Source organism: Aulonocara sp. 'chitande type north' Nkhata Bay, linkage group LG16, assembly GCF_057382095.1.
Source record: "Aulonocara sp. 'chitande type north' Nkhata Bay isolate Kocher_YH1m ecotype deep benthic linkage group LG16, A_spYH_male_GT1.1, whole genome shotgun sequence".
NCBI lineage: Eukaryota > Metazoa > Chordata > Actinopteri > Cichliformes > Cichlidae > Aulonocara > Aulonocara sp. 'chitande type north' Nkhata Bay.
The window spans coordinates 23,324,042-23,350,856 of NC_141359.1; the positions used below are offsets into that span (position 1 = coordinate 23,324,042).

Genomic DNA, 26,815 nt, shown 5'->3' on the forward strand with positions numbered 1-26,815 from the left:
TGATAATGTGGCAAATTATTCTGGCACATTGGCAGACAGCTAAAGAGACAGACGCTGAAGCTCAAGCACTAGAGCATGTTGTAGCAACACTAGTAGTGAGTGATGCGTGCACGCGCGCGCGCGTGTGTGAGTGTGTATTTGTTGAATCTCCAGTGTGAATCTCCAGACACTTCCTGTAGGCTGTGGAAAGGAAAAATCCAAAACAGTGAATCCAAAAATTAACCGAAGTTGTTACATTACGTTTAGAATAACTTAGTTTTTGTAGCCTTCATGATGATAGTGATGATAATAATAATAATCATTATAATAATAATGTTATAGATTATTTGAACTACTTTAAAGCTATATCAGTTATCCATTCATTCCTTTTTTAGTTTTTATTAGATTTCCCTAAAGATCAGTAAAGATTGTTACGTATGATTTGTTTTTGTTTTTGTTTTTTTGTTTGGGGGGGGGGGGGGGGTTGTTTGTTTTTTTGTTTTGTTTTTTTGTTTTTGTGTGACCCTACTTTGCAAATGTACTCGCAGAGAGACATTGTTGCCCGCGGAGAGACATTGTTGTTTTCACATGCTTGTCTTGTCTTCACATGACCGGTAAAGTATTATGTCCAAAATGTGCAGACTATTGTGTGGGGAAGCAGACTATTACTTTAAACTCAATTTCGACATCACTTTAAAGGTGCATTTAAGCCTTTCTAAATGTAATAGCCATCCAAACGACACTATAAGGGCAGTTAGCCAATATAGTGACACAAAAATAATAGGGTTACATGACTGAGCTGCAGATAATGGGACAATAACAGGGTGCGCAAAGGAAATGATAGATAGATAGATAGATAGATAGATAGATAGATAGATAGATAGATAGATAGATAGATAGATAGATAGATAGATAGATAGATAGATAGATAGATAGATAGATAGATAGATAGATAGATAGATAGATAGATAGATAGATAGGTTGGAAGGTCTTTGTATTTAAATGTGAATAAATCTCAGTATTGTCTCCGTTCAATATCCGTGTGGGCTCCTGGCTTCGCACTGTGTTAAACAAGATTATGGGATGGACGGGATGGACGGGATGGGATGAGGAGCTTTCCCAGCCCAACCGCGACGAGAGCATAACGCCTATTTGTCGGCTCGGATGCAGCAGCATCCTCTCAAACGCACTGCTTCACTACAGTCAGTTCTGTCTCAACCCGTAAAGGATGCCGTACCCTGCCGGAGCATTCATGCAGCCCAACAAGAAGCCGTGCGACATTTCTGCAGAAATAAGTATGAAGATGCACTGAACCACACTGTGATTTACACTGCATGGGACCAGCACTAGAAAGAAAGAGGGAGTCAAACTAAAAACTCTCTCATCCGACTGCTTCGTTTTCAACTTGATACCGAGGCATGGGAGTCGTCGGCTTGGATGCAGCTCCACACCGGCTTCAGAAGTTGGACAGGCAGAGATTTAATTGCCATGACTCTTGAATACGGACAGGACTTCCAACGCAGTGCAGACGGCGTGCAGTATTTTAGAGTCCTTAAGGTGGACTTCTCATTTTGTCTGAGTGTCTTTGGAGAGTGTTATCTGATCAACGTGTTGCATTTAAAATATAGGCATCTTTAATCTGTCTGAGGCATGGAGGAACATTGATCTCCGAAGTGTCCACGGGTGCTCCTTATTATTCACAGTAACGGAATGAAGACACTATCTTGATATGATGGATGATAGATCCAGTAAGCTCATTTTAGTTCCTATTTTAGCTGTCCTTTTTGTTATGATAGGTTATCAGTACATATGTCCCGCTGGCAGTAATTCATGCCACTTTAAGACTGAGGAGAAATTTAGAGGGGTGAGTCTACTTTCAACCCCTTATCAGGACAGCGATGATTTCTACAGAGATCAAGACCTGGAGGATGACAGCCCTCCGAAACTATCGTCGAAATTCAACTTCACTGAAAGAGACCTTGACAGACACGTGGAGTTCAACATCAAAGGGGACGACGTGATAGTGTTTTTGCACATCCAGAAGACCGGGGGGACGACTTTCGGGAGGCACTTGGTGAGGAATATTCGCTTGGAGCAGCCGTGCGACTGCAAGCCAGGGCAGAAGAAATGCACGTGCCACCGACCGGGGAAAGAAGAGTCCTGGCTCTTCTCCCGGTTCTCTACGGGCTGGAGCTGCGGACTGCATGCAGACTGGACCGAGCTTACGAACTGTGTCCCTGTCATTATGGATAAGAAGGAGGCCCGGAGGAATAAAAGGTAACGCGTGAGAGTCTCTTACAGAAATGCACCCAGTCCCCACAACCCTGGGGGATGCAAAACAATAATGCCCAATTAAACCATGTGACCATAAAACCCTTAATGAATTCAAAATGTAAGTTTAGCCTTTAAGGAAAATGCACTGCCTCTCTTGAGTGGAGAAGTAAGCGGGGATGGAATGGGCACAGGATGGGATGGGTAGGTCTACTCATTGCTATTTCCCTGGAGGGCTTATACAGTTGTCACATTAGGTACAGTATAGTGTACATGAACTTTTTAGGCATCCCCTGTAAGAGGTGAGACTGGAGATAGCTTCTGTAGCTCACTGTAACAACATTCATATACTGTTTTTAAACCTCTAAAATATAAATCTACTGCAAACAGTTAACAGTTAATTGTGCTTAATTGTGCTTAACACCTATCCAAATAACTACTAATATAACTGCTAATATAATTCAAATAAATCTCCAGTGATACAACCTCCTGAAAATGAACACAGAATTCTATAAAAGCCACTCTGAATCATTCTTTGCCCAACTTTTGTCCTTGAGGTGTTGATGAAGTTGTAAAAAGCTCATGTTCGAGTGCAACTCCTACATCAGGAGCTACTCACAATTCTCTGTGCACCCTTGGCCTTTATGTCTTGCGTTGATGAGTCCCTCTGAGGTGTTTTTTTTTTTTCTTTGTTGTTGTTGTTGGCACGCAAAAGCAGTGCGCCACTCCCGTACCACATGAAGTCTCCTCATTTGAAGCCATCTTTACTTCATGACTGAGTTCAAATTTTTCCAGGATGTTTGTTTGTTTGTTTGTTTGGTTCTGTGATGTCACCTCACAGGAAATGCGGAGAAGACCTGCTTCATTCAAAACCCATTATCCGTCAGCGTGTTGTGTGGTAATTACAGTTAAAAAGACATTTGCAAATGCTTCTACTAATGTACAGTCTTGTACAATTACTAAAAGTGGGTGTACTGCAATGAAGCATCCAGTGGATGAGCAATGCGTGTTTGAGTGTTTTCGCTTAGCAAAGTGGATATGTGTATATTTCCGTGCAGCTTCCAGAGTCACTGATTCTTTTAAAAAACTGCAGTAGAAGATACTCGTGCAAGTACTACAAACCGAAGGTGTACTGGCCAAATGTCTTGTTACATTTTTTATTTTTTTAAACTGCAGATAATTTCCTTTTCTGGTTCATATATATATATATATATATATATATATATATATATATATATATATATATATATATATATATATATATATATATATATATATATATATATTACACTGAAGTACTTGAGCGCATGATTTATTTCTGCTGTGCCAAGTGTTTTCTTTACTCAGGGAAGTGCTCACTAGATGCGACAGCTCTTCATTTCACAGCTGCAGCATCCATTCTGCTCTTACAGTCCTCTCATGCCTTGTTCCTCAGTGCGCTCCCGCAGCATCTATTCTGAGATTATTCTGCCACGACGACCGAGACTGTTGGCAGACACATTATGTTAGACCACCTCACTAACCAGCCACTGCATAAGGCACATTTATGTGCCATTTGAAAGAGATGACTAACAGCGTTATGCAAATTTTATCCTCATAATTAATTTGTGTATGAGAAATGCCTTAAATTATAATATCATAAATGGTATAAGGTCAAAGTAAAAAAAAAAAACACCCTTGCCCAGCAAAACATGCCATTTGTAATAAAGAAAATACTATAATCCACTTAGAAAAATGTTTAGTCCACCTAAGGGCACGCCGGAGGAATGCCAATACTATATCACTGCCAAATTCTGATGGTACGGCCTTGTTTTGTGATGGGAGCCTCTGAGATTGAGTGGCTGTCTGAGATTGAGTCCTGAGTATACGACTTGCCGGCTCCTGAGGTGGCAGTAAGGGGAGGCCGGGGAAGGAGGGCTGTGATGCCACTGCCTGCGTGGCATGGTGTGGCCTTTTCAGCCAGGCGGTGCGTGCTGCATGGCGAGCCAGCCGTACGGCCCAGGAAAGGTCAGGCGTGTCAGACTGGATCAGCGTGTCCTGCGGTGTAGCTCCTCTGGAGAGTGCTGTCAGTCAGGGGAGAAGCGGAGCAGGCAGGCGGCCTCTCTTCAGGGACTTTTTGGAGAAACATACTTCTAAGTGCTGTCCTCTTAAGTTGCTTTGTGGAGAGCATCACAGTATTACCTTGTCTGCTGCATGAATTTGGCTGGCTGAGCAGGTTGTTTTTCCTCTCAGGCGATTTCAGAGTTCTCTGCTGAGGACTGCTGTTGGAATTATTTCTGATTGGTACATGTTCATTATCTAACTCTCCAGTCAGGAGTAACTCATGCAGATGTATTCAGTGTGACACTGGGCCGCAAAACAAGGTGCTGATTTTGAAAATGTATTTAACGCTAATGCGCCAAGAACTGACTGAGTAAATGATGTCTTCAGAAGCCTGTGTAATAAAAGGTTAGTATTAGAGAAATATCTGATGTTCTTCTCTACTGAAATTGAAGCGAGCTCAGTGTGATATTCTACCACCAGGTGCAGCTGAACATCTGTCACAGAGATAAATAAACAACAGCAGAACTTTATTGTTGGTCTGAGGCAAATAAACTTGATTATAAAACTCTCAAATGAATCAGCGTGTCAGTCAGTAAATGTATGTAACAATAATCTGATTTGTTCTGTGTATGAGAAGATAACCGTAAAATGAAAAAAAAAATCCTATAATAAAATGACTTAATTTGATGTTTACGATGTTAATGCTAAGCACTTGCCATAGTTTGCAGAGTGTATCCACTCTGAGTGAATCCACATAATCTCTAAGATCTCTCAACCAAAACCCAGATCATGCATTATCTTTCAAACCAACACTAAAAGACTTGCACTGAAAAGTTTATCAGCTATTTAAAATGTGGGGGTGGGATCTTGTCATTTTCCCCTCACATTCTTCTTTATATCATTAATTTTTCACAGCACCACCACAACAGCAAATATAAAAGCCTATACTTCATTAGTGTTTGACACGCACTCGAGCGCTGACGTGATAAAACAGATGTTCTGGTGATGCTTTTGCACTAGAATTCATCAGGGTCACCCTCCTGTTGCATAACGTTCACAATGTCAGCATCTCTCACAGTCTACAGGGCAGATCGGATGCTTCGGCAGAATTAAGGCTTTGCTTGGCTCTCGCTATTTCGGCATTTGGTATTTTAGTGACATTTAATGGTCAAGTCTTTGAATTAGGGCTAAGCTAATTTGAACTTTATGATACCTTGTCCTTTTATTGTATCGAAGCAATATTTCGCTTTAGTTGAACTTTTGTGATGCTGGTCTCATATGAGTTCAAGCACAGCCAACCCATTATGTGCGAGTTTCACAGATATTAATAATCATTTTTACTGTCTGGAAGTTTGGTTTCGTTTTGAATTCATATTAAGTCGTTGCTGAATTTTGGTTCAGACTGTCACAAACAGCTGGGAGTAAATTTCCTTTTCAATCAGTGATTGATTCTTGTATTAATTAAGTACCATTTTACATCATTATTGTCAGATAGATGTACACAGCAGCTGCCAAAGCACAAGGTCAAGAATATCACAATAAATATGTGAAAATTTTAATTAATTGCACAGCAAGAACAAGACACCACATTTCCCAGCTGTCATTAGCAGTGTTATATATGTGGATTAAAAACTACCTTTCATCCAGGGAAGTGTGCTCTAGAAGTAACTGACAAGCTGATACTAAGTAAAGCAATTTGATAAATACATAAAAAGCCACAAAATAGGCAAATCTTTATAAAGGTTATTAATAAGATTTTGGTTAAACCATTCGGTTCTCTTTTCAGTTTCTTTGCTATTCATAATATAACCCTTCTTTAGAGCTGCTGGTGTGCAGATCAATCTGCTGTCACTTCCCTGAGGCCTGCTTCTGCAGCACAAATCCATTAAAACTGGGATGCGTGTCTCATTTGAACCATTATTATTTGATATTCTTTGTTATAACTTATTAAGACACTGCACAGATGCACTCACTGTTAATGTAAATGACTCATCCTTTTGCATAAGCAACATTTCCACCTTCTAGTTTTTCTCCAGCTTCTGTCTGTTTGTGTTTGCAGTATAGCCACATTTCCTTAAAACCTTCATTTTGTGCATATTTGTGCAGCCCATAAGCATCCACGTGGAGATGGAAGGATATTGAGAGCACTTTTTGGACAGCCCCCCCCGGTTTCACTTTATCTTATTTCCTCCCTCCTTTTTTGCTGTTGCCTCGTGATAATATCACGCATATGCTGATGTTGCACTTTTTATCAATTATACAATCTTCATTAGCAGCTTTCTTGTTGCGTATGCATAATGAACGCTCAGTTCAGCAGTACAAAGAGACCAGCGTCAAAACACAGCACGGCACAGACCCTCGTCGATGCTCTGATTGAATGAAACGTTGAAAGAGAGCGAGAGAGAGACATGTGCCTATTTAGCAATGTCCTCTACTGTGATTCTGAAAATCGATTTCTAGATCACGGCATCCTCAAGGTTTTCATGTTAAGTGGACTGTGTTCAAAGTTGAGCGTATTGTGTGTTGGCCTGAAAAGGCAGAGATAACAAAGGATTTGAAACTTGAGCAAAATGATAGCACTGTTTGGTTTTGGGTCTTTTTAATCATCTTTTATTGTAGATTATCACCTTGAAAATGTGGATATATCCTAGTTGTGGAGTTACACATTATGTATCTTTGTGTTACTGTAAATGCACTATGCAATATAAATTGTTCTATTGGAAGCTGAAGGAAAATATCCTTTATATTATGAGGTCATTGGTATTAATTTAATGATTACTTTAGCTTAAAGTTTGACAAGCAATAAGGTGAAGCAGCTACCAGAATAATTCTTTATTCATCAGTAACTTGGTGCCACTTTATTAGCAGATGAAGCTACTTTATCCCTGTTTCCCAGAACTGTGAAAGTTCCTGCCAAAAGCATATTTTTTGCCCACCAGTCTTCAAAATAACATATTCACATTCCCTTCATTTCTACAGCAGTCCAGCAGGAGCAGTAACCAGTGTTATTCCTTACTCACCCGAATGACATGCCCGAATCCTTGGCTGAATAACACCCCACATCATATTTTATTCATAATAAGTGATGCAGAGAGGGCTGCAATTACTGTGTGGTCGTTACCACTTACAGCTCTGATCAGTGAACCGTGCATGTCTCACTCTGTCTGCTACCTGCGTATGACATCTACCAATGTTAGGCATATTCCTGAATCAGCATGTGGGAGGGGAGTCATTAACAGCCTGACCTAAATGAACTTGAATGCAGTGAGCAGCTGTATTTTACATGTTGTCATCTGCGTTCCCGCTTTTGTGTTTACAAAAATAGCTTGTCAGTTTGACTTCATCCAAGTCATGTTGTAGTTTGTTTTTTTCATTTCAAGAGGATCGAGGTCGTATTGACCTTGAAAACAGCAGCACGTAAAACAAATGGCTCCTCTTTCCTTTTTTTTTGATATTCATTAGAAGGAGCTGCCATTTTTCTTCTTTGTCTGACCAATGCGCTGTTAGGCTATGTGAGAATAAAAAGAATAGCATTCATTTGAAACTTTTGTTAAATACATAACATATCGTAACAACAAATAGAGCATTTCTCTTGTTGCTCTCTATGAACTCAGACTTTCTGAGCTTAGTGGAGAAGGGAAAGTGCAGACTCGCAGGGTAATGGATGCCCTCTGGGCACAGATGAACCTGAATGAGGAAAGTTGAGCAGATTTACAGTTCCGGTCGTATCTTTGGATGTAGGAGGGAAAGTGCTCATCAAAATGATGGGATGTTTAGTATGTGTGAAGCTGAGAGTGCCCTTGCAGGCTTTGGACTTCCAGGGTGCGCAGATTGCTTTTCCTGTGTCATTAATTTGAGTCGTCATTGCTGGCAGGCCTGATCCAGTTGGTTTGATAATTAAGCATTACCTCTACAGAGGGTACAACAGCATATGTCAAGCAATTGTTCACCAGTGTGACAAATAAAATTCAAATTGGACTATGTAGGGGAAAAATATGAGTGGGGAAACAAAGAATCGTTTGTGCAGCAGCTTTTTTAGTCGCTTTCGAGGGTAGATGACATTTTTGAGAGGCGGAACCATTCAAAAGCTTGACCAGAAACACATTTTTATTCAAATTTCAGAATGTGCCATTGCTTTCATATCAACTATTTTATCAGATTAATCAGACTGGCGTGCTTGTGTTATATCATTTTATTTTTGAATTGCTTTGTCACTACTCATTGCCATCACGGACGAATTAATTGGACAGAGCACACAACCAATCTGGACGGAAACCTGACTCGCCACACAGCTAACACCTGGACAAGGTGTGGTATCTCCTGGTTGTTGGACCTCGTCTGGATTGGGGGTTTCCTGTTTGGTCAAGCCTTTGAAGTGTAAGTGGAACTGCCATAGCAACTACCCATCTGGGGAGGCAAAAAGTCAGAGTAATAAGAACTTTTAGCAAAACAAAAACAAACAAACACAAAGGGCGTGTAGAGGGTTGGATGCAAGGGACAGGGTGAGATGGAGACAGATATTCTACAGCAGCGGTCCCCAACCCCTAGGTGACGGGCCGATACCGGTCCGTGAGTCGTTTGTTACCGGACCGCAAGAGTTGAGGCTCGGCTGTGAAATTTATGGCTTTCAGGCTTTTTATTGGTTTTAGGGGGTTTTTTTTTGGTTTTTTTTATCGTTTTTATCATTAACTCGGTTTCCCTGGGTCTTTTCCCGTCTGATATGAATAAATCTTCTTTTTTTTTGGTACTGGTACTGATTTTATTTTGTTGTATTTATCCGCGTAGTGATACCTTAAAAGCTGGTCCGTGAACATATTGTGGCGCAAAAAAGGTTGGGGGCCGCTGTTCTGCTGTCATGATCCCTAAAGGGAGCAGCCAAAAGAAGAAGCAAGACAAAAAATAAATACAACAAAAAACAACTGACATTCACTTAAGGCTTCAATCTTGAAAGGGGTCACAGTCAAATAGCATGACTGTGAAACAGAACCTGCCTCCCTATTAGTGTGACTGACGCATAACATATGGTGTATTTCAAGAGATTGTGCATCAACCATTGTGGCCTGATACGTAACAAACTGTTGCACCATTGCTTAGTGCATGTCAATTAAGTGATTACATTCAAAACAATGGCCCTTATAAACCCTTGCAATATTAGCATTTGGGGATGGGGGGTGTGCTGTTATGGATATTTGTCATTGTCCCTTAGCCTGATCTGTTCGAGATGTGGCTTAGTGGGTTTTTCTGCTCTAAGAGCCACTCTAAGTAATGAAAACTGCTCAGTTTGCCAGGATAGGTTTTCGGATTCTCTGGTGCCGCTGTCAAATACTTGCTGGTCTGGCAAATATGAATCTGCAGTCCTCTGATTCAGCTCCTATAGTGTGATTAATAGTTAGCTTGGTGTCAAGTGAATGGCTAAGAGCCTCCAGTCTTCTGGAAGCTGGTTTGCAAAATTTGGTTAGATTCAAATCCCCTAAACTTTCTTGTTTTATCATGTCCCGCAGTGCAGCACAGTCACTTTCACAGTGTCTCCATTTATAACATTCGCTCTTTTCATAATTTAATCCAAGCCATCACATACATGAATACCCTGCTTTATCTCTAAACTTTGTTCAACCGTGATCTCTCAGTGCTGTCACGGAGCCAGACTTTTACTTACCGGTCAGCTTTTGATCAGAGTGAGAACACCTGCTCGACTGAGGTAAAAAGAAAAGGAGCAAAGCGCCTCACGCTGATCTGTATAAATGTAGTCATCAGTGTGATGAAAATGAGTCAGCTGGTGCAGTGATTCAAAGATTCTGTGTTTAACGTCCCCATGAGGCCTATTTCGTGGCTGAGCCGCTGAAAATGCTTCTATTATCAAAGGGGCAATTAACTTTGGCTCTGTTTCCCTCTAATTGAGAAAAGAACATTCTAGTTCTGTACTACAAACAGTCCATAAAAAGTAATTGTGCAAAACTAAAAGAATTTCCCCATAAATTCTTTATTATTTGCTGATCGGGAGCAGCCGGGAGCAACCCGATCAGCACGCTCATGAATATTGCTTTAATGACGCTCGTTGTTCCTTTGTAACAGCGTCTCAGCTTTTTGTGCTGTAGTTAAAAAAAATAAATCTGGCTTTAGCCTCTTTTAACCCGTTTAGCAATTTTGAAATGCAAGACCCAACATGACTGAATGCACGAAGCTGTTTAAGCTTAATTTGTAGCTTTGGTTCATATAAACAGATCAAGTAGATCGGATATGCTTTGACACAAAGCATATCCGATCTCTTCTTTGTTTGTTTGTGTGTGTGTGTGTGTTGTTCATACTTATGCCTGGACTTGACGTAAATGACATCAAACATTGACTTGTAAAATGCCACAAAAGGTGCCCGGCTGTGTTATTTCTCAACCAATGAAAAGCCCGTGCCAGGAATAACAGCCTCTGGAGTTGATTTATTATAACAACCAGGAGAAAGGTTATCTGTCCTTATCTGGGGCACGATGGTGACAGGTAAGTTATACAGTGGGGAGGCTAGCTAAAACTGGCTGCCTCGCACAGCTCCCCAATTTGGATTCAGAGATTGACGGAGCACCTGGCACACTTAAGAGTGTAAGTGCAGGTGGAGTCACCTTCACAGACTAATCTCCTGTCACAGAGGAGGACGACATTCTCGCTGTTTTGATGCTGTAATAGTTAGTGCCGCCTGGCAATGTGGTGAAATGAATAAAACTTTAGCTCTGCACTTCAGGACTGCCTCACGGGACGTATGTATGCAATGAAACGGTAATCCATAAAATATGTAGAGCTGATAAAATCTTTACTGCTGGTCTCCTCTGCATCTTCCCCATCCTGTGGCATCAGCCAGACTTGTGAGAGAGATCTGAATAATCTCACTGAACAGATTGCAGTCCAGATTGCCTCTTAAATTTCTGCATTTATAAATAGGCGCGTTCCTTTTTTTATTTTTGCTAAATCGTTATAGATACTTGATTAGCAGCATCTCAGTTTTATTGATGTGGCATACAGAAAATCTAGTCTAAACAATTTTCCCCTGTGCAACTCCCCATGCATAGCTTTTCCCCATCTATTTAACATTCTCTATATTTTTTTTAATGAGTGTGAAGGCAGAAAGCATCTAAAGCTGTTGTATATCGTTGTCTGTTATGGTGAATGAAAAATAGTTTATTTCCCACTGGAAAAGGATTTCCTCCTTTAGATCAATCTCTATTCACTCCCACCTACAATATTGCAATATAAATTGGGTCCCAGGCCACAGTATAATAAGTATGGATTGAAAATGTGCCCTAACAGTACAGGACTAGAGAGGAGACTAACATCTTGCGGCATCACAGAGTGCTGGTGTGGAACAAATAGCATTATGTCCCAGCACGTGTTGTGATACAGCACATCAACCTCATCATAGGAATCTGATGTCCCTCAATGTGAGCCAGTTCTCTCGAGGCGCCAGATGAATGGCTACAAAACAGAGCTTTAAATCCCTCCCTCAAATCCAGGGATCAGTTAACTTCCCATCAATCCCTGTTCTGCGACGGAGAGTGGACTTTGCTTCATTCATCATTCCGTGTAAGCCTCCCCTCCTATGTTTGGAATCTGAGGTGTTAATTTCGTTTACTCTCTCGCGCTCCGAGTGCGGCGAGAGGAAATTGTTCTAACGCTGGTGGCATTTGCTTCACTTGTAATACCGGGCGTGCCTGCGAATCACGAGAAATTATGGAGGGAAGAAAAGTATTAAGTGCCTCCGAGTGTCTCCTTTTGAACAGCACGCATGAATTATCAGGAAATGGCTCTTTTCCTCACAATGTCACCAGTTTCAAGAATGGGTATAAGCTCGCACATATTACAGCCAAACTACAGAAATTAACATTCAGTTTTCACACACCTGCTAAAGACAATATAATGAGGAAGCCAATTTGGATGTTTTGAGAGCTTTCAGCACCAGCATGCTTTGCTGTTGCTGGGCTGTTTCGGGTCTGGCAGTGCAATGCGGGGTGCCAACATGACTAATGGGCCTAATGTGGAACCTCTATCGACTTGCACAAAAATACTCAGGGATTGATTTGACTGCTTATGCCACTGCTATAATCTCCCTTCCAATGATACCGTTTCACAGCTATTTGTACTACTTTGTGCTGCCTTCTTCTTTTTTCTTCTTCTTCTTATGACACGAGAATATATGCTGCTTAGTTCAGAAACCATATGTGGCATCGGATTACATTGTTGCCTTTGCATGACAATAATGGATGTGGCTATATGCAGGTAACAAAATGTTTTGACTGTGCATTTACACCCACTCTACAAGCGTCTTGAACTCTGGTAGAGGCATAAAAAAAAGGTTGTGGAAGGACTGGAGTGGGATCTACTGTGGACAGCTCAGCAGCCCATTAACACAGGGAGACAGGCAATTATTCATGCTCACATTTACACAATTTTGGAATCACCAATTAACCTGCATGTCTTTGGAATGTGGGAGGAAGCTGGTGCATCTGGTAAAAACATGCACCACCCTGCCATCCATCTGCATCATGATTCTCATCACTTTCATTCTTATCAAAGCATTGAGCGAGCCTCGTTTGATTTTCAGCGTGTTCCAGCATCGGCGGGTCTACAAAGTTAAGAGAGAAGCGGCATTATTTTATGTTACATTTAAAGGCAGCCTTGTAATTTTCTAACCTGTCAAACGCCCACTGTGATGTCTTAGAAGGATTTGTGGGTGTGTGGTCACTTTAGTGTTTCACAGAACTTCTTTACAAACTCAGCACCAAGAGAATGAAATAATGTCTATTGGTACAGACACATTATAACACTGGTTAGCTCAAATTTCTTACCTGGGATTGTTGTAGACAAGCATACCTTTTTAACTCTTTCTACATAAAGACAATGTCTTAAGATATCCCCTGTACCCTTTGTGACCAATTTTGACACCTCAGTATAAATCAGTACAGACGTGGTTTGATGACCATTAGAAAAGTTTCTGTTTTTTTCCAAAGGTAGATGCATACTTGGAGACCACCCTCACTACCTTCTGATGCACATTCAGTCATGTAGTTCTACAAACAACTCAGTTCAGAAAAGCACTTCACGAGCTATCCCCAGTAGGTTTTCAAGGGGTAAAAAGTTAAAACCCAGTTGCGAGAAAATAATCACCACAGCAACCGTAAACACATGTGCTCACCCCGTGTGTATTGACTGCTTTTTGAGGTCTGCTCTCCTGAAGCGAGCAGAGCTATAAGCAGCTATTCCAAGACATGGCCTTTCCATGTAGATGATTGATTCAGGTACAGTGAGGAAGGAGAGGAGGGCTCAGGCTTTGGGCTGTGTCCGTTAATCATACTGTATTACCACACAGGAGGCATTTATCACCAAACACCAAAGGCTTCAGTCCATGGGGAACACTGAAACCAATCTCATCGCTTACATGCAATCCATCTAGGTCCACAAAAAACAGCAATGTTGAGCGCTACCACGTTTATTTTCTCTGTAAGAGGAGAAGGATATTCTAAAGAAAAAGCAAGAAACCTAAAAAAAAAAAACAACCTTGAAGAAAAGTAGGGCTTTTGAGAGACTTTGGAATTTTTTTTAAAAAACCTGTGTGGTGTTGTTGTCACAGCAGGATGTGCAAGCATCAACCTTGGCCCCTGGGCATTCTGAGTAGAACTACAGCTTTAATGTTTCAGGTACCAGTAAGATGATGAAATAGGAGTTTGGAAAGTCGGAGAGTACATTTTTTAATCCTTTGTCACTATGATCACTAATTATTTTCTCATCATTTGATTACTACTTTGTATTTGTCATTCTTCCCTGTTTATAATAGCATTGAAGGCAGCTGTATTTTTATTTATTTTTTCTCACAGAGCTGTTGTTTGTGTGAACTCAGCCTTGACTGAGTGAAGCTCATGGACCCATGGGTCTCACAGCCAAAGCCATGTGGTGTATTTGGAGTTCATTCTCTTATCCTATTGGCTCCTAGTCAAAATCTACCTTTTCCAGCAAATTTTCAGTTTATAATCAACAAAATGTGTTGCCAATCCAGTTTTCTAGAAACTGCCCCACATGTACAATGCTTCCAGACAAAACTGCACTTATGTTCGACAATTGTTTTCTTGTTGTTGTTTTTGTCTATAGAAAGGAGAACGATCCACAATTTCTCTCAACTCTGTCTGGAATTCATAAATTGCCTTTGTGTTTCATCATCTGCCAGTGATTACCAATGCAGCCAACATTGTTATTGGCTAACAGTTAGAACGATGGAGTAGAATAACAAAAATAGACTGGCTAGGTTAAAGCTTTGCTCTCAGGTATAAACAACTGACTTTGCAATTTATTCCACAATGTTCAGAAATGATAGTTCAAGACTAGAGTGTCTCTTATGTATAGTTTTGGTTTGAGCATGCAGCCCTGTACTAAAGCTTCAGGCCACCACAGATTTATTTTTATTTTGCTTCAAAATAGCAAGGCTTGTCATTTTGTAATTTGTCAAGCGGTCTTGGGCAATAGTTCTGAAGGTTTTCAGAAGATCTCTGAAAGTTTTTCTTTGAAAGCTTTTTCTTTCAGTTGATCCATCTAATGCAGGGGTCTCAAACTCCAGGCCTTGAGGGCCGGTGTCCTGCAGGTTTTAGATCTCACCCTGGGTCAACACACCTGAATCAAATGATTTGTTCATTAACAGGCCTCTGGAGAACTTCAAGACATGTTGAGGAGGTAACTTAGCCATTTAAATCAGCTGTGTTGGATCAAGGACACATCTAAAACCTGCAGGACAGCGGCCCTCGAGGCCTGGAGTTCGAGACCCCTGATCTAATGTTTACTGAAGCCTCATCAGAAATCATCTCACTGGAAGTGTGGCCATCAAGAAGCCATTGAGGAGGAAAAAGCTGTGGTATTCCACATTACACAGGAACTGGACTGTAAATTGGTGATAACGGGTATTATGGAGTGATAAATTTCAAATAGATATTTCAGGTTCAAATGCTAATTAATATGATGTCTGGAGCATCAACAGCCATCTATAAAGCACGGTGGAGGCACTGTCATAGTTTGCGGCTGCATTTCAGCTAGTGGTGTTGGGGATTCTGTCAGGATTGTTGGATTATGAAAGCAGAGAGGTGCTCCACCATGCAATACCAACAAGAAAATGTCTGATTGGCAAGCTTCTCATTGACTTTATTTTTCAGCGTGACATCGATCACACTGCCAATGCAATAAAAGCATACCTGGATAGAAAAACATACAAAGGACCACTATCAGTCTTGGATTGATTTCCCCAGAACCCAGGCCCATTATTGAAGCAGTGTGGGATTATCTTGAGAATAGAATAGAACAAAAGGCAGCCAACAGCCACAGGAGAGCTTTGAATGTCTTTCAAGAATGCCAGAAAACCTCCTAGTTCCGATTTTCCTGGAAAAACATTTAAAAAATGAGGTGGCTTGAGACTGTTTCACATTACTGTATATTAATGGGTTGTTATCAGTAATTATATATAAAAATAAGCTTTGAATCATATTCTGATAGCAAGGGTCTCCAAAGCCGATGTAAAGAATAAAACTCTTATAAGGTGCTCTGGTTTCTCTGGTGTTTTTTTGTAGTGTACTTCAGTTTAGCATTTATTGGCTAGTTTGCATGGCTGAACTTATACATCGCATGCATTAGTGTGTAAATAAGTTTCCCCCAAAAGCATTTTATCTGAAGAAAGCATGTAATTTGTTCACCATCACAGCTTAGTTAAGTACTGTGAAGCAAAAATGAAACTGTGACTCGAACCACCCCCACCACGGTGCCAGATAATATTCTCCCTGATTACTGGCCTCCAGGATCCTCGTGTACAGACTGCACTCACACCCTCTAACATCTAACATTAGCCGCACTAATGGTTTTCACAGTGGGGGGGAGGGGTTGTGTTTAAAGGCTGTGAAATAATGTGTCTCTGTATGGCAGGACTCTCCTTTTGTCCTGAGTGAAAGCTCAAGTAAAAAGCTTATTACACACCAAAGGCTACAATTACTGAGGAGATGTTAAGCCTTCGGTTGAGACACATTTTGTAATATCAAAATTTCTGGAATATAATAGCAATGTAAGAGATTTGAAAAAAAAAAGAGCCTTTGTTCCACCCTTTTTAGGAGCATTTCAGTCTGCACAGGTTGATGCTGACTTACAATACAGCTTCACTGACAAGACTTTTTAGTGACTCTTGAGTTTTGCAGCTTTTTCCCACTGAATGGACCTAAAAGAAAGTTAATGTATTTTCTCCACAGCCTGCCAGCCTCTCTCCAATCTGTTGATCATGAAAAGCTGCATCGTAGTAAACAAGTTTGCCCACAGGGAATCTTACCATGAAGATGTCAGTCTGACATTTACATATAAATGCAAAGTGCGAGTAGGTAAGGTTACACTTCTGACTCTGGCTGTAATTGTTTAAAAGCAAAGTCTCAGACCCGCGTTCTCTGAGGGCCCTTTGCACCATTGCTTGATAAATATAGCAAGCAGATGCCTGTTTACACACGCACCTCTGATGAGCAGCTGTTTTTTGCCACGTTAACAAGACAACGTCTAAGCCAAAGCAGCCTTGCTGTTTTTAATTAACTGACCACACTTGCAATCACAGTGATGTCTTCTGTGTTGTCTGGTGCAAGTACATCAAAGTCAAACATGTTCCCAGCAGTCTGCATTTGAGGTGAAGTTTTTGCTTTCTTTCATTTTTTTTGCTCGTCTGAGAGCTAAATGGAAATGTGCTGTGAAGCTTTTTAATGTCAACATGTGGAAGCTTCAGCTCAGTGGAACACTGGCAGACACACACACACATACACACATCCAATCGCACTCCTCCCCCAGTCTTTACAAGAGTGACAGGTCATCCAGAAATTTATATTCATGGCTGGAAATGGAAATGGAACAACCAAGAGGGGGGTGTCCTGCTGTGCTACCACCAGTTACTGAGGTGCACTGGAGGGGAGAGAGTGACATTTAACAGCGTGAAGATGAGGGGCCTCCGACCAGCTTGCAGCAGATGCACTGGTACATATAGAAACAGTACAGATGGTCTTTAAAGTGAGGCGGTGCAAGCTGAGAGGAATGGTTCCCAGAGCTGAGGGAGTTATTTCATGTAGCCACCACCTTGCCGCAGTCAAGGGAGACAAACAGGAAAATCAATACTCCCACTCAGGACAGTTCACTACAAGGGCCTCCCTCAGCAGGCCTGTCTGTCAGAATCAGTCCCTCAAGTGGTCTGGGATGTGAACTGCTGACAAGGTAGGTGTCAGAGCACACTGATCACACTCTTACAGCGCGACTGAAGTCTTGTTCAGCACCGTGGACAGCTCCAGAAAGACAGCGACAAACCCCAGCAAATTGGTCCCAAGCTTATCAACCCTTTGTCATATTAACATCATTGTCATTGCCTGGCACTAACATCAAATCATCAGATACCTAATATACATATTAAATTCTTATATTGTTTAAATGAAGTTAGCGGCTTAATTCACTTTTTCTGTTTTAATTATAGCTACGTTCTTTAGATGAAGAATTTCAACCAATATTAATGATATCATCAATTAGAAATACTGACTGTATATAACGGCAATAGCCACCACGATGCCCAGAATCCTCATGCTGAATGTTTTTGCCACAGCCCGTCTATGTTTTGTGCATTCTGCATATTGCACGATTGCATTTCTCTATGTATTTAAAAATGTTTACCTCGAAGTAAACGGAGAAAGTGGTGCTGAAAAGAAACATCAACATCAAAGCTGATATAAGAAATGAAAAGAAGAAACAAGATCAACTGTCTGTGAGAATGAAACAGGTGAAGGACAAGAAGCGGCCGTCTGTCAGCATAAATCGGACAAAGAAACTGCAGTGGAAAAAAAAATCTATATTCTCCATGATCTGTGTGTTAGTGTCGAGAAATTAGGCCATAAGTACTATCTTTAATGAAAGTTTAGATAAGACAGAAAAACACAAATAATAATAATAATAATAATAATGGAAACAAGTATTTTCGTCATCATAAATCAAAGTAAACATTTTGTCCTGCACATCTTTTTAGGTACATCCATCCATTTTAATAATATCCCTTTAAAATAGGGAGTAGAAGACAGAGTAGCAGTCACATTTATCCACAGTATCTGCAGAAAGAGTGTGAGAATAGGAAGGGGGGGGGGGGGGGCAGTGAGTCCTGCCAATGGTAATGAAGCTACCACTACAAATGGGCTAGTCATTCATGATTAACCGGCGTGTCATGCCTGAAGTAATTGCCTTAATTAGCTATTGAACAGGTTTCAGGGTTAATGGGACAACAGGTTGGCAGTGAACCTGATTTACTGTTGGAAGTTAATGATTTTACTCTCATCTTCCACTCATTCCTCAAAATGATTTGATTAACAGTAAGGGAGAACCAGATCCCCTTGTTTGTTAATACAAAATCAATTTCATGGCTGGCTGAGCTATCTCTGACAGTGTTTTTGTTAGGCGAGCAAGGTCTTCAGTCAGCCACTGGAGACAGGACAAACATAGGCAGGCCGGTAGAAGAGCGCAGACGGTAAATCTGCCAGTCCTATTGCAGTGCAGTACTGGTGGTTGGGAGCTGGCAGCTTTCCCACTCTGCCCACAAATGCACCTCCACTAAGCTTTTCTGTCATGACTACCAGCCAATCCAGTGTGTTTTCCCTAAGACTGTGTCAGAGGAATAAGCCTATGAGAGTAATTGGGAAGCAGGTACCGTAAAGTCTCCCCTGTGAGGCAGGATCAGTGTGTTTAGAAGTGTGCTTTGTGTGGAATGCCAGAGGGTCGAACGTGTAAAGATATTGTCCTCCAATCCTCATACGCCAAGGCCACTTAATTGGCAAAGCAATGGTTCTTTATTGAATAGAGGTCAAAAAATAACTGCCTTTTTACACTTAACCTCAATTTTTCTCACTGAAAACAGTTTAGACAAACAATTTGGCTCTGCTTCTTTGTGGCATATTATGCCTACAGCATGGCTAGGGAATTTTGGCAGAGCTCACAAGCTGATTTCAGAGGAGTTAGAGCTTGAGCACATTCGCTGCAGGAATATTACAGCAATTGATTTTTTTTCTTTTTCTGTTACAAATTGCTTTTGCTTAGCACTGTCCATGATTAGAATAGGTGGGTGACTGCAGCATGCATCCAACAAAGCTGCAGGTTTTACTTTGTTGCAGCATTTTACAGTTATAATACAGCTATTTGTGCAAGCTATATGAACATGTGCAGACATCGTGCTTTTTCATCTCTGAGCCTTTAAACTACTATCATCAATAGTTTCTCAACTCTTCGTGCATGTACCTGCAACTTAAGCTCATTTAATTTCAGCTACAGCAATTACCTGATTAATCACTTAGAAGATTAGGAATGAGCAGAAGATTTATAATCAGTAAACTCTTTGTTAAGCCAAAATACCATAAGATATTGGTTGGTTTCTCTGACTCTGTCTAATAATATCTTTGGGTTTTTGGGTGACAAAAGGAAACAAGAAATTGGATGGATTTTTTTTTCCATGAAAACTTGACCTCTGACCTTAACCTTAAAGTCAAGACACTGACTTTCAAACTCGTTTGAAATTTTTAGTAGATACACCTATGCTATCAATTTCAAACTCCTATGTCACCTCGTTCTTTAGTTATCACATTCACAAACTTGCATGTCCACGCTACCCGCCCAGCTGTTTGACAACAACACGGCTAAGAGGTAAAAAACCAAAGCAAAACAAAAAACGGGTGCAATCAAACATTATTATTGAAAAATCTGCCATCATATATGGAAATAAAATATGGAAGGCAAAAAATAGAGCTTTAAACGCAACCTGAACTCTCTTAGCTTTTTTTAAACCACCTGCTGCTAGTAACAGAGCATCTGACCATACAAATTTGAAATGACTTCTTCCCTAAATCTTCGTTATGTATAAACACACTACTGGTTTGTCCTTGCTTCGATGATTATTAGGTCAATGTTAAGGGGCCTTAAGAAAGACTGGAAAAACCCTTGTTTAAGACTTGCAAAGAAAAGCGTCTGGACTTCTTTAAGTTGCTTGAAGACGTTTCACCTCTCATCCGAGAAGCTTCTTCAGTTCTAAGGTCAAATGGTGGAGAGTCCCAGATATAAACCTAGTGGGAGTAACCCCCCACAGAGGGACAAAAGGACCCCCTGATGATCCTCTAATCGCCTGAGCCAAGGTGGGAAACTGGGCGTGGGTCCCAATCAGCCAGAGTTTTGGGTGTGTTCATTGTGAAACCTGGCCCCACCTTATCATGCGAATTCCTGAGGTCAGATGGCCCAGGATGTGAGTGGGTGTTAAGGCGTCTGGGAAGGGATCTCAAAACTGGATTATAGATGGCAGAGAGTTGGTGTCGTAAACCCCCGCCTCTGTTCAAAGATGGTCGCTCACAGTGGACATAGATGGCTTCTTTCACTCCTCTTTCGAACCATCTGTCCTCTCTGTCCAAAATGTGAACATTGGCATCCTCGAAAGAGTGTCCTTTATCCTTAAGATGCAGATGGACTGCTGAGTCTTGTCCTGTGGAGGTGGCTCTTCTGTGTTGTGCCATGCGCTTGTGAAGTGGCTGTTTGGTCTCTCCAATGTAGAGGTCTGAGCATTCCTCGCTGCACTGTACAGCAGACCTTAGAACTGAAGAAGCTTCTTGGATGAGAGGTGAAACGTCTTCAAGCAACTTAAAGAAGTCCAGACGCTTTTCTTTGCAAGCTCCTTTGACCTTGTTTAAGACCACTTTTAAAAATTACATGAAAGTCTAGCTCCATTACGGCACAATACTAATAACCCTACTTTTGCATTTTTAAAAATCTAACTAGATTATTAGAAAACTTCCTGTGGTGAGAAAAAAGTGCAAAAAGTTTTGCTGATACAACCCTAGTATGTATAGACTATAGGTATAAAGCAATAAAATGCTGCTAAGCAGCAAAAAAACCAACTTTGCCCTCTCCTTTGGGAGTCTTCAGTCCACAGTAGAGTAAATGAAGTCTGTATTCCTTTGGTTTACTTGAGATAGAAACTGTATTTGACTTGACCTCAGAAAAAGGGTTGTCTCCATAGGAGAGACAAACACGGGAGAAATACGGAGGATGATGATCCTGACTTTTTGGGTCTCAAAGGAACTCTGCCACCAAGTCAGTTCTATGATTTGCTTTGTCAGGAGAATAGCACAAAGATTATTTCATGCTCTCTTCACACACACACACACACACACACACACACACACATACATATATATGTGTGTGTGTGTGTGTGTGTGTGTGTGTGTGTGTGTGTGTGTGTGTGTTCATCACTCTCAAACTGTTACAACTCTGTGCACATCAGTCTTTGAGCACTTTTTGATTCATGAGTACTTGAGGAGTAGACTGTAGAGGTGAAGTGTGCAGTGCCACTGAGACAGCGGCATGATGGAAAGGGGTTTCCTCTTGAGAATGGCTATAACCAGTGTGTCAGTATTCCCCTTTGGAATGGCTCCAAAGATAGCAAGTCATGCATTACTTGTGATGAGGAGTGCGATGAACTTTCATAATATGCAGAGAAAGCGTGAGAGGATCAGAGGAAAAATTGAGCAACAAATATACAGAAGTGTCAGTCTTTTTCTTTCGATCTCTCAATCTCCTTGTTGCTGTTTCTCTGTGTCTTTTCCTGTCTTTTTCTTCTCCCCTCAGCGCCATGATCAGCTTGTCAGCACTGCCGATGCCTTTGTTCATTGAGCAAGTCGTTCCACTCAGATAGTCAATGAAACTTTGTGTCTGTGAGCCAACTAAAACGCTCAAAGTCCCAGTCATCTGTCAGGCACAGCAGTTCACTCTGCCTTCTGATAATAGCGAGGCTGAGGGGGATCCCCCGCAGCAGCAGCTGTCTTTTCAGGAGTAATTCATTGTGAAATGTTTGATGTGTACTGAGGAGTACAAATACATGTTACCTAGCCTTTAATAGGACCAGCCATCCTGATCATATATACTCAGATCAAAGCATATCTTGTTTAATAGTTTGGCTATTGAACTGATTATAGGCTCATATTGATGTAGCTGGTAGCAAGATATTAAATTGAAAATGTAGGCCCTGGGTGTTACAAAAGTGAAAAACACACAAAAAAAGTTTCCACTGACTTGAGTGTAAGTCATCTCAGAGGTGGCAAAAACAAAGCAGGAAATCAAAGGTTTCAATATGTTTGTATCGTAGCAGATAATCATCGACTTGTTTAGCTCTTCTTGCTAATTAGCTATTTGCACATTTATTGTCTGTGTATATATGATAATGCAATGGTCATTATTGATGTGGTTAGATACTATATATATCATCTTTCCACATTTATAAAACTAATTAAGTAATGAGTATAGTGAACACCTTCGCCTCTAGCGCCTCTAGAGGTGTGTAGTGTGAATTGCACAGTGGACTTCAGGCTGGAATAAAAGATTTAAGTGAGAGAAGAGATGCTTACTTTCACAGGACTCTATCCAGTCCTGTGATAAACTAAGCACACCCTTATTGTTTTCATAGGGATTAAGAGGGTAAGAAGCAGCCAGGTGCTACTAATAAAGTGCCCTTTATGAAGTGATAGTCAGTAGTGTGTTCACCCTTATAAAAACAGAGGTTTCAACAAACTTCCCAAGAGTTTATGTCCCAGCAAATTCACATCAAGGTCAGATATGCAATGTTCTTGTGAAACTGCAAAAAGCCAAAGAGCTACATCTTCGACTCTCCAGGGCTCAGTTAGCATGTTGAATGTTACATTTCGTGAATCTAAAACTAGAAAAAGACTGAACGTGTATGGTTAATTTGGATTGGATTGTCTAAAAAGAACATGTGTGTTAAGTTTGTATCTGAAAGAAAAACTTCTGGAACAATGTTATTTAGACTAAAGTGGTGATGTTTGACCATAATACGTGGCATCTAGTTCGGTGAAAATCAAACACAACACATCAATATAAACATCTCATACCAACTGCCAAGAGTTGGGCTTGTTCTTCAGCCACAAAACATGGAGACCTTGTAGTCACTGAGTCGAACATGAATCCCCCAGTATATATAAAAGTATGCTAGAATCAATTGTGAGTCCATCTTTCTGACAGCTAAAGCTTGGCCCAAACCACTTAGTCCAAATGTCAACCTGATTGAATGTTGTGGCAGGACTTAAGAGAGCTGTGCATAAATTAATGTACACAAACCTGAGACTGATAAAGTCATAAAGAATAATTACTTTTTTTTTGCTGCTAAAGATGGTTGTGCAAGTTATTGAATCATGAGGTGCACCTAGTCTGTCACAGGACTCTTTAGGAATCCTATGAAGAAAATATTCACCTGACTGTGAATTGATATGGAAGACGTTCTCTTTGGTCTCTTTAGCCTTTAGCATTTTGACTTGTTACCTTCTTTGATTTTTGAGGTCAGAAATGGCTACGTTTAGGGAAGATGGTCAAATGTTAATCAGACAGTCACAGACTTATCAGCGAATGCCAATTAGCTTTGGTAAGGTGCACTGATAAATTTTACACATGCATTGCACAAGTAAAGATATTGAAAGACAATGAAATAATACAAAAATGTCACCAAAAAAGACCAAATTCATTGTGAATATGTTTAAACAGTTAACAAAATGATGAGCCATAGAATTTGTCACATTATTGGGAATACAAATGCTGCAAAAACACAACACCACAACTACATAAACAGGTCCAGGCCAGTGATTTAGCTTAGCAGCTAGCTGGTAGCTGTAGACACAAGGTGACTACTCTGAGAAATGAACAAAAAGGAAACAGTGACAAAATAACTGGAACTGTCGGAAAACATACTATAATTTGTGAGAGTACTACTTTAGCAGCAGATATCCATTTAGCCGTTAGAAAGCTAATTTTAGCTTTGCTTTAGCTTTAGCTATCTACTCATAGGTGACTGAATTATCCTTATTTCCATACACATATATAGATATAGATATAGATATATATATACATACATACTCAATATTCTGTTTGTATAGTTTCCCTATTGATCCTGCACATGACACCATACATCTTGCTGCCTGCATTCATTTTGCCTTCTGCCTTCTGAAAGGCTCACACTTTTGATTCCACAACTTACAAAGAGATATTTTCAGGGTTATTTACCCTGTTGGCAGTGCTTTACACCATACTGCAGATTTTAGGTGCTTTTTTTCACTTTTTTGCTAGTTGTTAGAAGTGGCAAAGAGACCCTTTCATGTAATACAAGCGCACCTAGCTCTCCCAGCAGTGACAACCTTGACAGTGAATAGCTAACTTTAAGCCTGTGTCTCCTGCCCCTTCGTCAGGTTGACATTTTGATTTGTAAGAACAAAAAGACCACATGCACAAAAGACAAAATGATGTGACATCAGGTGACTCTGCTCTTGCAGAGACTACTGGCTGTTGGTTAAGGACAGCTGGGCCTAGATTGGACTTTTTTTAAACAAACAACCAGATGAGGTAGGTGCAGAGGCAAACTGCAGGATGTTAACATTTGATCTGTATATTCATCTAACTCACACTGGCTTCATAGCCCCTTTTTATACACTACAAAGAATATTTTTTCTTCTGTTGAGTAGTGTGAGGTTTAATCAGAGAATGAATAGTTGCCAGCTCATGGCCCTCCATGCTGTCCTCTTTTTGCCAGCAGAGTAGTTTAGGTTACATATCTGGGATGCTCTTTGAGGCTCATCCTGTAATCTGAGCTGATCAGACTGCAACAAAAGCCAAAGGAGCACTGGAGCTGTGGAGCTATCGGGCCTGGGCATGGCTGCCGTTACAGCAGCGTGACATGAAGAGGATAAATCATGGATTTTATCAGGTTAAGATCCAAGACCTCACGGGTGCACCTTTGCTCTGTAGGTGATCAGGGAAGCTGAACAGCTCTGCTCTTAAGAGATGACCCAAGGTGATAGGTGTGCTGCAGTGGACCAGGCAAAAGCAGCTATCAAAATCTTGCAGTGCAAGACTGAGCACTGGCTACATTTGTCTGATAATGATGGTCAGGAACTCCTATCTCTCCAGCCAAACTCAGTGGATGCCAACTGTCCACAGGGGAGCGGGAGGCAGGAGGGGTATCTAACACCAGTATCACTCCAAACAGGGAGAACTGTGAAAGCGAGAGAGAGAGAGAGAGAGAGGGGGAGATTCGCCTGACCCTGTCAAAGCCCCCGACATACTCCACAGCTTCACTACACTAACAAGCATCTGAAGCATGGCCCTTAACAGAAAATAGGATCCATTTGTAGCTGTTGCAGGCCACACTGGAGTTCTCAGACATCTGCTAAGCATCGCAGCCCACTCGGTGTATTTCAGTTTTATTGTTTGTCACATGTGAAATGGCGACGAATGTGTGATTTATAGGGAAATAAAAAAATCTAACTCGGGGATTTGGACCAAGAGGAATGATAGACTGAGGCATGACACGCTGGCTGCCGTCTGAGCCGACGGACTAATAGAACGTCGCTGTGTCCATCTGTGGGTCCATCTGCTGTGACGAGTAGCGAATGCAGAACTAAGAGCAGCCTTCTAATTGAGGACCCAAAATCAAGATTATGGACACAAAAACTTGAGATAACACACGCACAAAAAAAATGGAATAGCTGGACTGAGAAAAAAAGAGTACTACAGACAGAAATCATTTCAGGGAGGTGGAGCGAGTTCATCTGCCTCATCTTTGTGATTACATGTACTTTAAATTAGTTTGTGGGTGAGAGTCTTTGGACATTTCTGTGCATGTGTGTGCTGTATGTGTATCTGCATGCGTTCACTTAAAGCTTAAATGCCCAGCTAACTAGCAAGACTACAGAAACCTAACTCTATTTCTGTGGATATAATGACACTATTGATTGAACAGTTGAGGAGAAGCCTCACTGTTTGTTAGGTCTAACCTTTCTAGTGTTGCATGATGAGATCGATTTTTGATGTGCACATTATATCCATAAAGCGCACGGTTTATTTTCCCCCTTTGCTATTGATCTTGTATCATTTTGAGGCACAGTATTGAAATGAGTATGAAGATTTTTATCTGTGAGACATAACGTGGATCAATGAGGAGTAGCTTACATGATCATATTTCAGTTTTAACCAGACATCTGGGTTTTTTGTGCATCTTTTTAACACTATGAGCGACATTGCAGTGCACAGGAGAACATTTTTGTTTGCTTCAGTTGATAACAATAAAAAGTGCCAATTAGAGGAGTCCCCATGAGTCCTGGGGAAAAGGTCATTGTGACAGCCTCATATTTTCACTGAATGCCCTTCACACAATGCGGAGCACCAGCTGGAGACCAAATCTTCTCACAGCGAGCACAAAACATAATGAAATTTATGTTCAGGCTAAAGCCGCAAACTGATGGTTGTCAGCATCAGCTAACCTGCGCTGATAACAGCGTGAGCTGTTAAGCAGCAGATTATACTTGTTAGATTTGTGGGAACATGCACAAAATTAACAGTGTAATTGAAAGCTGCTTCACTCCCAAAACAGGCACAATATAGGAAGACAGCAGGTGCACGAGGAGCAGGTGTGTGTGATGAAAGATGC

General features: G+C 40.9%; 1 protein-coding gene across 1 annotated transcript in view; it reads left to right on the forward strand.

The window, feature by feature from the left end:
- The first annotated feature begins 1,166 nt into the window (after positions 1 to 1,166).
- The window catches only part of hs6st3b (heparan sulfate 6-O-sulfotransferase 3b), an 86,609-nt gene continuing 60,960 nt past the window's right edge, over positions 1,167 to 26,815 (forward strand). Inside the window, exon 1 of the mRNA XM_086266611.1 lies at positions 1,167 to 2,256. Within this exon, the coding sequence (XP_086122737.1) occupies positions 1,709 to 2,256 (548 nt within the window). The 5' untranslated portion in view covers positions 1,167 to 1,708. The remainder of the gene's footprint in view (positions 2,257 to 26,815) is intronic.